The sequence below is a fragment of the Melanotaenia boesemani genome, chromosome 14 (genome assembly GCF_017639745.1).
Source record: "Melanotaenia boesemani isolate fMelBoe1 chromosome 14, fMelBoe1.pri, whole genome shotgun sequence".
Taxonomy (NCBI): Eukaryota; Metazoa; Chordata; class Actinopteri; order Atheriniformes; family Melanotaeniidae; genus Melanotaenia; species Melanotaenia boesemani.
Window position 1 is genome coordinate 23,282,046 of NC_055695.1, and position 14,578 is coordinate 23,296,623.

General features: G+C 37.8%; 1 protein-coding gene across 2 annotated transcripts; it reads left to right on the forward strand.

Annotated features, from left to right (window-relative positions):
* The first annotated feature begins 517 nt into the window (after positions 1–517).
* Positions 518–11,566, forward strand: pias4a (protein inhibitor of activated STAT, 4a). 2 transcript variants are annotated; one of them, XM_042006580.1, is made up of 11 exons: positions 518–615; positions 2,574–2,955; positions 3,092–3,176; positions 3,304–3,345; positions 3,558–3,648; positions 6,233–6,361; positions 7,136–7,241; positions 7,361–7,434; positions 7,532–7,692; positions 9,799–9,950; positions 10,051–11,566. In XM_042006580.1, exons 1-11 carry the CDS (start codon positions 589–591, stop codon positions 10,323–10,325), a joined length of 1,524 nt encoding a protein of 507 aa, XP_041862514.1. In that variant the 5' UTR covers positions 518–588; the 3' UTR covers positions 10,326–11,566. The 2 variants fall into 2 exon arrangements, with proteins under 2 accessions (XP_041862514.1, XP_041862515.1); XM_042006581.1 differs by lacking the exon at positions 518–615 and adding an exon at positions 625–693.
* Positions 11,567–14,578: the final 3,012 nt, after the last annotated feature.

The following is a 14,578-nucleotide window of genomic DNA, read 5'->3' on the forward strand; positions in this document are numbered from 1 at the left end:
TTTAAACATCATGGCGCTGTGTAATACTAATGCATTAGTTTGGATTTGGTTGCCTTCTTCTTTGACTTGGATGTGTGGGATGTTTTGTTTAATTAGTCGTTTTGACTTAATTATAAAAAAAAAAAAATCACAAACAAAGCATTATCTTAACATGTGACGGTTGGGCGTAAAACCAGGAGTGGAATATTTTACTCGGACGGGATTTAAACCAACCATCCGACCCAATCCACTTGACGTCGTATACTTTACAACCTCGTTGAATTCAAACCGTCTTTAAGACATGGGCTCAAGATATCTCAATATTATAAAACTAATACTTCGTAAATTTCAAGAAATTTTGACACGTGATTTGATTAGTGGCAACTGAGGCCTATTTAGGAGGGGAGACCTGCCTCTGAGTATTTCTTTTATAGGTGTACTATAACTTTAACTTGGAATAACGCCGCCTCTTTTGAATATATCGCTTCAGAGGTTTATAGAATTTGCACGGTGATTGGCTGAAGTTGCCCATCAATCAAAAAATGTTCAACGATTAATTGGTGGAAGACTACTCGTCATTTCTGACTCTCGCGGTATTGCTGTACGAAGATGGCGGCCGAACTGGTGGAGGCGATGGTAGGTAGAGCTTGGTTGGCTTTCGTTTGATGGAAGACGGGCGCGGGAGAGTATGCTGAAAGTCACCCTTGCTGTGGGGTAACTGAGTGTTGTATGTACAAATTGTTAAGAGTGTATACTCATACAAATGCGACGTGTTACAATCGCGACGTAACAAACTAGCCCACAGTGCTAATGTAGCTACCCTGCTAGTTAATGTTAACCAGGCAAGTGCGTTGCTTCAGCTAACATCATGCTGGCTCCGAAGGAAGACACAGAAAATGAATGATGCCACCATACAAGCATCTGGAGATTTGCTGCTAGCATGCTTACTGGTGTTACACCACTTGACGCCATTCGGATGGCAGATGTGTATGTGTTTAGTTGGCTGCTTAGTTTTTGAAACTGTGCACCCGTCAAATTGTTCATTGGCCGTGACTGAATGCCGACGGTCCAGTCTGAAGAGAGACTAGCTTTCTGATAGCACAGGCTACAAGGCAGTACACAACCGAGGTTGAGCAGTTATCACTGTAGCTGACTTTGTGGTACGGTTTTTCACCATAAGCCGAGCCAGCAACAACTTTGTTGTGCATATTCAATCCAGACACAAAGCAGTTGTCCGCCGTTGTCCGAATGAACAGTAGCACACAAAGAAGTAGCATGTCAGAGGTTCATGTTTTCCAGCAACATTTGGTGTCTGCCATGCACTTCACGTTACTGTTTAAGTAGGCATCTTCCGGCAGGCTGTATGTTTTGTCTTTATTTTAAAAAATTGTTTACATATAAATAATAATAATAAATTTAAAAACAAACAAAAAAACCTAAAATTCGACAAGTTTGGGTTAAACACATACCTCTAAGATAGTTTAAAATTACAATAGGCCTTTGTTTTGCAGAAGAGTACGAAGATCACACTTTAATTTTTGGGGGGATTTAAAATAAAAGTTATTTTCATTGCAAAATGGGAAAGTCACCGCTGTTCAAAGTCAGCACAACCACATAAACCGGAGCCATAAATCCCCGCTTAACCTGTATGTCTATCAGTGCCTATCTGTAGTGAGAAATACTGGAATAAAATTCCATTTATGCCAAAAGCTGATCGGTTTTGTGTGTGTGTGTGTGTGTGTACACTGTAAACTGATACCCTTAGAAAGAGCTGTCATAATTATTTAATTTTTTGTATTTTACATACAGATGATTTTTTCTGTTCTAAATTAATAGTTTATGCACCTGTAACTGGTACCTTTTTGGTATAAGTCCAACAGATTGCTTTATTCAAGTTTTAACAGACTATCCAGTAGTGCTGTAGTTCAAAACCAGAATGTGGCTCCAGCAATGTGATGTTTTTGGCTTTGCAGTCGTCCACAACGAAATGTAGTCAGTTGAATATTGAAAGTCAGTGCACTTTAACAAAATGACTGTGTCATTAAGTCATAGCTGTATAAAGGAACATATGTTATGGATATATCAGTTATGTGTAATGATCCTGTGAAGACTTCCATTTTTTTTTTTTAACATTTTTACCTTAGTCACTTATCCAAACCCAGTCCAGGGTAGAGTGTTATGGGAAAATAAAGCAATGACTTCTCTTGTTGCAGAATCAGGTGTTTGGAGTTTGTTTATGTAGCATTTTAAACAATGACTTTGCTATAGTGTAAGCAATGAGCTCAAGAATAGCTCATTTAATCTAGAGAGCTAATTACTAGGCAGTTTCAAGCCTCTGTAAAATTCAGCTACCTAGGACACATTCTAATTTTAGTTGATTTCAAACAATTTGGTGGACTGCCATATCACTCTAACTCTATCATACTCTATAAGTTAATTATAAATGGTTGTGTGCAGCCTAACATGGGAAAATGTATCAGTTGTGCTTAAAGAGCACCATTTTTAACTAAATTAATCTTACTGAGATTTTCCATGTAGATCAGAAACATTGTCACTTACATGAACAATGTCCTTCTGTTTTGTCTTTCCTCTAGAACATGGTCAAAAGTTTCCGGGTGTCAGACCTGCAGACGCTGTTGGCCTCAATGGGTCGCAGCAAAAGTGGGCTGAAGCAGGACCTGGTGGGACGTGCGTTGAGGCTGGTGCAAACAGAGTATAGCCCAGAACTTCTGAAGAATGTCAGGCAGCTTTATGAGTCGCGATTTCCCAAAACATCTGGGTGGCTGGCGGCGCGGCGTCCAGAGGGTGTCCCGGTTGCATATTCATCCCTCAGCTCTTCCCCCAATGCCACCTCTCAGGGCGCAGACTACCTCAATGGCATTTCCAAACCGCTCCCCACACCAGCAGCCGAGGTCAAGCTGGTCCCACTGCCCTTCTACCAAACTTTAGAGACCCTGCTGCCACCAACAGAGCTAGGTGAGTCTACATCATATGTTGTCCTATGTTAATTTAATATTTTTTATCATTATTTTGATATTCTTTGTGCTGATTTTATAATGGGTTTCGCCTTCATTTTTTTAAATCCTTTTTATTTTTCTTCATCTTTCTACAGTTGCCCAGAACAATGACAAACTTCAGGATAGTCAGTGCATCTTTGAATTAACAGCAAACCAAGCAGACCAGATCAGGAATGCAAGGTGATTTAAAAAAAAAAAATGTCCTGGAGATCTACACTTTTTCTTCACTGCTAGTAAATTGTAAACTGCTAGTTTACAATTATCAGATTGATGCTTATTCCTATTTGTGACTGTTTTTCTGTCATAGTGAGCTTCGTCCAGGAATCCGATCAATCCAAGTGGTTCTTAGGTAAGATTTCAGATATTCTCACTCCTGTTTTCTGGAATGATTTGAGTCTGCTTGTGACTGTGTCATCTTTTAGAATTTCTTGGTCAGGCACAAAAGAAAGGAAAAGTAGTTTTGCCATGCATGGAAATGTACATAAATGTTAGCCCTTCATTGACCAGTTGGGTATTCATATGGTGCCATGCTTTTTTTCTTCTCAACACTCTTTGTTGCAGAATCTGTTACTCGGACTCTATTGGAGTTCAGGAGGACCAGTATCCTCCCAACATTGCTGTCAAAGTCAACCAGTCCTATTGTCATGTGCCGGTGGGTTGCTTTACTCTGATATTTGCCGCAGTTTCAGAATACAGTTAAGGCTAAAAGTGGGTTTATTTTTCCATTTGTCTAAGAAGTTTCTCAGTCATGCAGCATCTTGTTATCTTATTTGGTCTGCATGTTACATCACCTTATCCTGTTTTCTTTAAAACTACTTCTGTCTGATTATAAAAAAAAAACCTGAAAATTCCTAGTCAATAGACATTTATCAACTTTTAAATATGAATTTAGAAATTAATTCTCAAGTTGCCTCTTCTCTTGAGGTGAAGTACGTGTATGGTTATCCATGGGTGGTGTGTTTTCACAACTGGGAATACAATATGACGAAGAAAATTAATAGGATCCGCGTTCTGATGAAGTTGGTTAGCTAACCCAAACGCATCAACAAATCAGCAAAACTTCAGTGGTCTCTCTGAGGCTTCCAAACTATTGCAGCATTGTGCCGGTGGTGGTGAGAAGCCTGACGAGGGTTTTCTTCACAAGGTGTGTGGTCAACAAATCAAACCAGAAAGGCAGCAGTTAAAAATCAGTGTTGTGAAAACAGCTATAGGAATTTAGTAGCTTCATGTTTTTAAAAAAGGTTGCCGATGTAAGGTTAACTCATAACTTAGATGTCAGAGCTTTCCACCAGCATGAGTGTCCTGCTGTCAACCATAATCAGCAGCAACATGTATGTCTATACAGGCAGAGATGCTGAAATATGAATTTGATAATTTTTTGTTGTAAGTAAATCATTCATGTTTGAGAAATTAATGTCAATACATGCATATTAAAAGTATTGTGTATTGGGAGCCCTCAAGAAACTTAACAGCAGGTTAGCCGTTCAGCACAAGTTAGCATGGTGATTGACCCCGGTAAGAAGCGAGACAGTTTCGTACTACAGGCCTCTGGTCTCTCTAAAATGAGACTGTGCATCACAGTGTGACTACCTGTATAAATAAAGGTTAAAGTAAAAAAATAAATAAGCCTGCCACTGTTCCTCCATGTATATGTCCAGCAGAGGAAGCGCATTCCTGCAGTGATGTGTCCTTGTATACATGAAGTCATCTTCGTGTAAACATTTGAATGACGACAACACTCGGTCACAGTGGTGAATTCCACAATACTGACTTGATATGTGTGTGTAAATACACACGCCTCTCCCTTGTCATCTCTGAAATGTATTGGCAGTAGATCAACTTCATCCCCCCTTCCCCCAATTCTGCTTTTACACTCTTACACATGACTCAACATGCAATGAAGGCGCATCAGTCTCAGCTTGAAAAGGCCTGGAGATTTTAGAATAGCATTGGTGGCAAGTGTGTTCTGTTCTCCTTTGTTGGCTCAAACTATACATTAAATCAACCTCATGACAGCTACCTCTGCTGGCTCAACCGTGCATCAACTTTGCCTCTTATACTATCTCTAGCTGCGTTACCATTAGTTTTTTGGAAAATAAAAGCGATTATTCAAGTACAACTGCAATTTGCAGGTGTTTCCATTGAATATTGTTTAGCACATAAGCCATTCTTGTAAAATCTCATCCCACGAGACTCCACTTTGAGGAGGGAGGTTTCTAATTCCTTGTAAACTCTGCATTTCACTGTTTGCTGTCAAGGATGATGGATTTATTGTTCTCTAACTATTTGTAAAGATTTTCATCTCCATACATACCATGCCATCTTTACTTGAAATGAACTGGTCACGTGACACCCTACATCACATCCAGTGACATGTAAATGTAAAAAGTGTTTCCATTCGACTTTAGCTATATGCTTCTATGTCGACCTGTCTTTAAGAAAAAATGAAATCGCCTCATGGGTGTAAAACTTTTTAGCGACATTTGAAATTTAGGTGTTTCCATCACCGTTTTTTTTTTTTTTTTGCGATATTTATTTAGGTTTTGTGCAATTTTAGTGGTAGTGGAAACACAGCTTCTGTAACTTATAGGTACAACAGTGAGGCACAACAGTTGAGTAAGAGTTTGAGAGACTTAAGAGTTAAGGGGGGAGAATAGAACAGCTGTCGTGAATTGTTGCAATTTTTAGTAACGTAGCCATATTTAATTTTCATGCACATATGATTTGTCTGCCCCATTATGCACTCCTATCACTGAATTCCTGCAAGAAGCATGGGTCGGCCACATACAAAATGACCTCTTAACCTCACATTAAAATGTCAAGAAAAACTCTGGGCAGATAAGAACTAGACTTTTAAAACTCCTGCTAAACTTTCTTGTTTGACATGAAAATAAGATTGATGACAGGTCATGGGACCCCTGGGTCATCTTGTCATGCATCAATAAAAAATAAAGGATAAAAAAAATGTCCATCTCCCACTGAAAGAGACTTGAATGTAGTCTTTGTCCATACCACACTCATATTAGGTCCCAACATAAATTCAGTGCCACTCTGAGCCACAGAAAACCGGAGACTTGCTAGCCACGTGTTATAAATTAGAAATTCCTTCTTAAGAGTATTTAAGGAAAAATCTTGCTTAAGTGTACATTATGTTAAATGTGTTTTAACATAATTTTCGTTCCTGAATTTGGGACGTTTAACTTGATGTTTTCTTTTTCAATTGTGTGCATTTACAGGGATATTACCCATCTAATAAGCCTGGGGTTGAACCTCGTCGTCCTTGTCGTCCTGTAAACATCACTCCCTGGTTGCACCTCTCCAGTATCACCAACAGAGTCACCATCACCTGGGGAAACTTTGGCAAGGTCAGAATCGGCTGCATCTCATAGCTAAATGTCAACATAACAGTCGCTGAGCAAATCTTTCCAGCTCCTCTTGTCAGATTCCAGACTGCACAAAGGTGTGCTGGGCCTCACAGAACTTGGAATATTTCTTATGCCCTACTTGGTTTCCAGTTTTTGTTATTAGGGTGTTTGCTGTGGGTTTTTTTTTTCTTATAACTATTTTATAGCCATAAGAAATTTCATTGGAAACTAAATTTAGTACTATGTTTGTCTTATGTGGCAATTAAAACCAGTCACTTGCTAGATTGCAAGAGTATTGAGCAGATATTTTAATATTGCGAAATATAAGCAGAAAAAGCTGATGTTAGGTAGTACAAGTTGCTGCAGAGTGGTTATTTGGTACGCATTAGGCAATTACTTGTGAGTCATGAACCACTTGGGCACTGCAGGAAGATTTAAAGCATGGTGCTGACAAAGTGTAACAGTTTCAGCTCAATAGCCTCCTTCAGAAGACTCGTCCGCCTAAGAAACTACTCATTTAGTGTTAAACTAACCTGTTTTTGTTTGTTTTTTTTAATAAGCTTAATAATTAAATGCTTCAGCTATTCCATTTAATTATGTTCTTACAGTGTGTGGATGTTTGTCATTTTTCTGCATTTCTTTTAAATAACAGAACATGTGAAGTTTTGCTATGGTGAATCTTGAGTTTTATTGTGCGTGTTTTTGAGTCCCGATTAATGCTCAGTTTTTTACGTGTAACTTCTCAAATGAAAAGCTGTGGATTCTTGTTTTCAGCGTTACTCTGTGGCAGTGTATTTAGTGAGGGTCTTCACCGCAGCAGACCTCTTCAATCAGCTGAAGCTTTGCTCTGTTGAAAGCGCAGAACGCTGTCGTGAACGCAGTAAGTGAAACGTTTACGCTTAATGTTCCCATTTTTGACAGTTTTGAGAAGACTGGATTGTGAATTTACATGTAGCCACTCATTGGTGTTCAACATATTTTCTTGCAATATATTCACAGTCCAAGACAAACTTCGTTTTGATCCAGAGAGTGAAATTGCAACCACAGGCCTCAGAGTTTCTCTTATCTGTCCGGTGAGTCTATGTACAAAACAAAGTATCACATGTTTAGCATTGAAAAGTCTCCAATGTGTAACATATTTTTTTAATATCCTCTACCTCTCACACCCAGCTGGTGAAGATGCGGCTTGGTGTACCATGTCGAGTTTTAACTTGCGCCCATCTCCAGTGTTTCGACGCAGTCTTCTTCCTGCAGATGAACGAGAAGAAGCCCACATGGACTTGCCCCGTCTGTGACAAGCCCGCTCCATTTGAGCTGCTAACAATTGATGGGTAAGCAGACATGCACGCACTTGTATTACATTTGCAGCACCATTTTCCTTTTGAAAACTTTTTCAATAGCCACATGTTAAAAGCCAGTTTACCTTTTATTATTTAACCCTCTGGAGACTAAATTACCTTTTTTGACTCATTTTGATTTTAAGCTTCTTCTTTTTAAACACTTCAACCTGCCTTTTTTGGTATAATTTTTCAGTATTCAGCTAAATCTCACCTCTGTGAATTTTGTTTTTGTTTTTTTTATTTTTTTTACTTTATGCATTAAAACACTGGACCTAAAATCACACAAAATCCAAGTGGGGAAAAAATTGGATTTATTACTGTCAAAACCACAAACATATTTAACAAATCATTTTTATAACTTTAAAATGTAAATAAAAAAAATTAACAAATAGCAGTTGCATACAATTATTTACATTAAAATGCAAGCGATACCTCAGGTTGTTTTGTTTTTTTTTTTGTTTTGTTTTTTTACAACTATTTATTAAACAATCAATGTTGCCAAAAAAACTAAAAAAATACTTACACAATAACTGTACACTTCAAACAATAAATGTCACAAATCTCAAAACTTGTTATCACTATCGCTCTCTCTTGTTTCGCCATCACTCCCACAACTTTCCCCCAGCAACTAAATGACATGTATTACAAGATGAAGGTTTTTTATTGGTTGATGTGGTGTTTTTTTCATCAATAGGGAAACTGATGCTTGTAGTACTTGTTAGTTTTTGCTTGCTAGCACTTTCCTTTGAAAAGCCAGTTTTTACCAGATCTTTCTCAATCAAATATACACACAGAAACGTGTTGTAAATTTCTTATAACTCTGATTTTACTTGGTCAAACACAACTGGAAAAACTGGTATATAGTTGGAAGTCTGCACTGCTGACACAGCTGAAATGGAGACTGTGGCTGCGTTTCCGTACCGTACCCAGAGAGTTAATGTGCACAGATGTCTTGAGTGTTTTGATAAATGTTGAACCACTCACCAGTTTTTGCATTTTCCATTTAAATTTGAATCTTTTTAATGGGATGAAAGAGTTTGTCTATTTTGTTTTTCCTGTCTGCTGCATGTTATAACCCACAACTTAGTTGGGTGTTTCATCTCAATGTTGCAGCAGTGTTATAATATAGAGAATGGGCTTGAGTTTACATGACTTCACATGTTTTGGTGACAATGCAAAGTGACTCATTGCTAAAGTGATTTTACACATTCTATATAAAGTACTATGTATGTTTTTTTTTTTTTTGTTTTTGTTTTTTGTTTTTACTTGTTGGACATTACATTACTAACACAACATCATTAAAAATAAGCAAGGTGATGAAGAGGCCAGCTTCAATTCTACTTTTTTTTTTTTTTTTTTTTTAAAGCTGATATTTTCCTCCGCATCAAATTGACCTTTTATTTTTTTCCTCAAATTCTAAATTCTCAGCTACAATCCTTTACTTTCACAAATGACTGAAAGCATTGTGTTACACTTTGGCTTTGAGATTAGCTTATTGCAAGGAATGTTAGCATGTGTGAAATTCACTCCATGTACCCATCTTTCTGTTTACTAAGAGCCTAAGTACTTATGGTCCCAAAAATATATATATTTTTCAAATTTCTATGTAATGTGTAAGAATTTGAGTTGATTTAAGCCTGTTACATACTCCACGAGAAGCGACAACTTTTCTCTTGTTCTTGAAGCCCTGGGAACAAAATGCGAGTCTGGAATGCAGAGTGTTAAGGTTGAAAAGTTGCGGTGTGGGTCTTTTAACAGTTTGTTGTCCCAATTCCTGCTTTTTTAGTTTTGTTGCCATCAAATTTGAGATGAGCTGAAATTTTTCATGAAATGTCTCACTTTAAACATTTGATAGATTCTCTATCTTCTATTGTGAATGTAATATTTGGGGAAAAAAAACTTTCATTCTGTTTTTAATTTATATTTTACAGAATTCCAACTTTTGGGAGTTGTAACTGTACAGAATTTGTAGTCAGCATGATCAACAAAAGCAAAGAAATTTGTGAATGCAGACCTCTGCTTGGTACCTGGTATATGAATCAGAGCTTGTGTAAATCTGTGTTGTGATCTACTTTTAACCCGTATTGTGTGTTCTAGGCTGTTATCTGAGATCCTGAAAGAGACGAGTGAAGACTTTGAGGAGATCGAATACTTAACAGATGGTTCCTGGCGACCCATCAGAGATGAGAAGGAGAGGGACAAAGAAAGAGAACGCAGTCACACACCGGAGTACCCTGTTGTTGATATATGTAAGTGTCAAAGCCAGTCATTGTACTCCTTTGCTCTAAAGGGCTCAAATACTTGACTAGATTAAAACTGATCATTTATTGAAATTAAACATGTATGCAGGCATTCCTGAAGCAAACGGTCATTCACCAGCCCACAGCAGCACCAGTCTGACGGGCAAATCTGGAAGTGGTTCAGTTGGGATGACTGGGGTCACGGGAGGACCTGCGGTGGCACCGGGAGGAGGCGTAGTGGTAGATCTGACTCTAGACTCCTCCTCCGAGGAAGAAGGGGGCGGGGCTGGAGGGGACAGTGAGGACACTGAGGACAGCGCCGACAGTGCTGCCCCCAAGAGGGGCCGATACAACTACGACAAGGACTTGGTCACTGCGTACTGACCCCGCAGCCCTGTCCCCTCATAGACTGACACACAGAAACAGAGAGGCAGGGGGCTTAAAACTTGAGGACAGAAACATGGTAATCCACTAGATGCAACAAACCCTCCCTTATGCCCAAACATCAGAGCCTTTTAGCAGCTCTGGTTAAAATTCTGACAAAACAAACAGACTCAAACACGCTGTCTCAATACATTTGCAGTCTCGAGTGAAGAGGATTCCTCTTTTTACTGTACGCCACTGGAAGAAACCCTGTTCAGCCAAATGCCACCTTGCAGTTTGCTGTGTTTGTACCATCCTGCTTCTGCTAAAGAGGCTGAATGGATAGATCATCCCACCGGCACCACCACCCTTGCTCCTCTTTTTCCAGACTATTCCCCCTCACCATCCCTCTTTGTATAGACTTGGAACTACAGGCTCTTTTAGCCATTGGCGTTCGATGGTTGCATCTGATTTTTGTCACGCTTGTGATGAACAGGCAAGGTGAAAATGGAGGCTCTGTAGTGTTTGGTAGAAGGTGAAAAACAAATGAAAAGGCCAGAATAAATTGGAGGGAAGCAGTGATATCTGGAGTGTGATGGAAATTTAAATCTGTTGTGTTCTTTGTTCACAGAGTTTATTCAGCACTTGAAAGCATTTTTTCCCCCCTGAAATTCATCCACTTACTTATGAAAGGGCAGGACATGGTAGTGAATCTGTGATTCCTTTTTAATTTGTCCTTGGATAAAAAGAACCTACCTCAGTCATAAAACTTAGCAGACTGACAAGGGAGTAGTGCGAAAAGAAGTGGAGGACAAAGAATTAACGACTTTCTGAAACCAATTTTACACTGGAGATCATTTTCCTACTATTTTTGTTTTCTATTTTTTAACTTACTTTGTTCCATGCATCTGTGTTCCCTTTGCAGCAGTAATGTTGGTTGAAGGAGAGTTAGTAGATTACCAGGCAAACTGTTAAGTGTAAATAATGCAGAGTTGTGGGAGGTAAAGTGCCACTTGGTAAAACATGACTAAAATTATTTAAGAATTATTAGGGCCAATATTTCATAACTTCATATGGACATAACTTGTTAAAATTATTGTATGGCACGTATGCCAAAGCAAATATGTTTAAGAATTCCCTGATTGAAAATAGTTGGTTTTCGTGCCTTTTTCTTTTTTTCTTTTTCTTTTCTTGAGTAAATTGGAGCCCATTGTTTGAAGGCCAGCTGAGCTGGCTGGTAGATGGCTGGTGATGCTCAGTCTGAGAAGCTGTTTTATTCTACTCATGAATGATTTTTGAGTCGGGGGACTTAACACAACAGGACTCAGAAGTGCTAGTATACTTTTATCCTGCAATTTGCGTCCTGCTTTGAACGAGTCATTATAATTTAATTGCTTCACATTCTCTTTAACAGTTATTGTGGTAAATTGCGTAACATTTGGATGCACCTCCATAGCTGTCTATTGCAGACATCGGGGCACCTCTGCTGCTGGGATTTGGGTGTTGACATGTATTTGATTCAGACCCATGACTGTTAGTGAATGCTGCTTTTCTTTTCCACTGAATGGATCCAACCTGGGTCAGAGCACCATTCAGGGTTCTTTGCTGCGGTAGGTTCAACATAACTGACAAAAATAAATAAATAAATAAAATAAAAATCACTAAGTGCAAACCAAATTTAAGGTAATTGATTTAATTAAAAATAGTCCTGTCTGGAATAAGCAATTACCTCATCCAGCACCCCTCTTAGTCTCCTTTCAATGTAGAAAAGGTCATCTCTACTTGCTGGTATGAACTCTGACTTTATTTGCTACTTGCTGTAGATTAGCAACTAATATTCCTCTGCACATGTGTTATTATTGTAAGGATACATTGGCTGCTCTTCAAAGAAGGATACCCAGGCTAGATTTTGTTGTTAGAACTGTTTGCACTTTTACCTGATACTTTCAAATGCTTATTTACTAGAAAGACCTTCACATAGTGAGTAATAGTCAAGGATCCCAGATGTTTGTGACCAGTTCTTGTACACCTTGTGTGGGGGGAGAAAAAAAGAGAAAATGGGAAACAAGACGAACAACAACCTTGCTCCAGTGTGAGAGCTTGGTGGGTTATGACTCGAAGGAGTTCTGCATGATGTGCTTCTAATGATCACCATCCCTATATTTGGTTTTCATTTTTGCCTCAAATGCACAGAAAAGCAACATTTCTTAATTGTTATGGTGCATCCTCTGATATGGCTTATTTAAGTCCTATACTCTGCTTTTCTCCTTCTTTTCAGAACTTATTAAATTGAAATAGAAATACAAAACCATTTTGGGAATCTAAACAAAACAAGTTTACCTTGTCCTAAATAGGACTGTCTGTCCCTGAGTGGGATATTCTACATTAGGTGCTGTCAAGCTAAATGGATATAAATAACTCACTAACCTTTTAACTAGGCAATTGGAAATTTGATTCAGTGCAACATATAAAAATTGAGAAATTTTTCATTTGTTGCTACATTTGGATGGTAATAATTTCATGGATCTCCTAAACGTTTTATTCCCTTGTGGCTAAAGATGATGCAGGTTGCTACTGTTGAACTGAGCCAGATACATTTGAATTGGAGGATGGGAGCTAGAGAGAGCTGAGGGTTTTGTCTTTCTTTTTTCTTTTCTTTTCTTTTTTTTTTTGTGTCTTTTCTGTAGTGGCATCTCTTCTTAATGGTAATGCAAAAGGTAGCATGGGCAGAGGCTTACAATCCATGATATACATGTTCTGTTTGTTTTTTATGTTCATATTAAAGACAATAAAATTTAAATATTTTATTAAGCCTTTAATAGCCTCCAGTTGTTCTTAAAGGCAAACAAAGAATAGCTGTTGATGGCAGATGCATTGGATGTGGCTGCCACTGAGAACTGGGAGGACTGGTTAAAGTGTGGATTGTCATGTCCTGTACCAAATGCTCACATCTGGGGACACATTTGATGCCTGTTGATGATGAAACTGTAAAATTTGAAATGATCGTATTCTAACAGCTGTTATTGACGTGTTGAAATAATTAAAATCAATTCTTAAAAACTTGTTTGTCCTCATTTTATTTTAACATTTTATATATCCAGCCCAGTACATGTTGAATTTGATGCATTACGTTGTCTTTGCTATGTTTAAGCTCCAGCCAGGGTGGCTGCTCCTACTTATCACTACCTTGATTACCTAATACCCGAATAAAAGGAAACATGAATATTTATGTATGAGCACTGTGGCCAATGATTGTATTCATAAAAAAAAAAAATTTTATTATTTATTTTTTATGTCCAAGGATAAAATGTGACACAAATTATATAATTTGACTTCACACAAAAAGTAAAAATGTAAAAAAAGGGATGCCAGTTGTTGACACTCCCAGACTCCAATAATCCCACCCTAAAGAAATCCTGTTTTGAAGTTATGGGAAAAAAATTTTGTGTTTTGCCTCATTCTAAAATCAAGTATTAATCGCAAAAACTCTTTTAAAGGGTTACATTACACACCATGAATATTTATGTATGTTGAGCACTTAAGCCAATGATAGTATCCATAAAAAAATCTACAAATATATATTTCTATGGCATTGTTTATTATTGCATTTTTAAGGATAAAAAAATATGACAAATCAGAGTAAGGGTTAAATGAAGATGATATGCATACAGTTTGTGAAAGACATTGCATGGAAAATAATCTAATAACTTTTATTGAAATTTGCTAGTATTACCCCCTTAAGTTATTTAAGTAAATAGATTACAATTTTTGTTCACTTTTCAAGTAGAATTCCTTCAGCTGCAGACTTCTTTGCAGCCTCTTTCAAATCCACATCAGTATTAAAAAACAAAAAGGGTTTGAATCCAGGCTGTGACTGAGCCATCCTAAAAAGCTCCATCTCTTTTTTTTTTTGTCATTGAGTTTGTGTGCTGGCAATAATTTCTCTTGCATGAACCTTTTGTTCACATTGTCTTCAAATACTCAGTGCCCCGTCCTAACATTTCTACTCCAATGCTTTACTTGATAAGAAGTTCTTCAGAAAAGTTGCACTAAACATGTCTTTTGTAAATGTGACCACAAATTTCTATTTATATTCACTGGAAAAATATGGTTTTCAACAGCTTTAGCTTTCTCCAATATATGTCTTCTGATACCACACAGATGCACTTGAACAAAAAAGCTGGAAGATTTACCTCATAGGCATTAATGAGAGACTTCTTTAGATGTTAACGTTCTGGCATCATACACTTCTACAGCAAATGAATTAATATCAC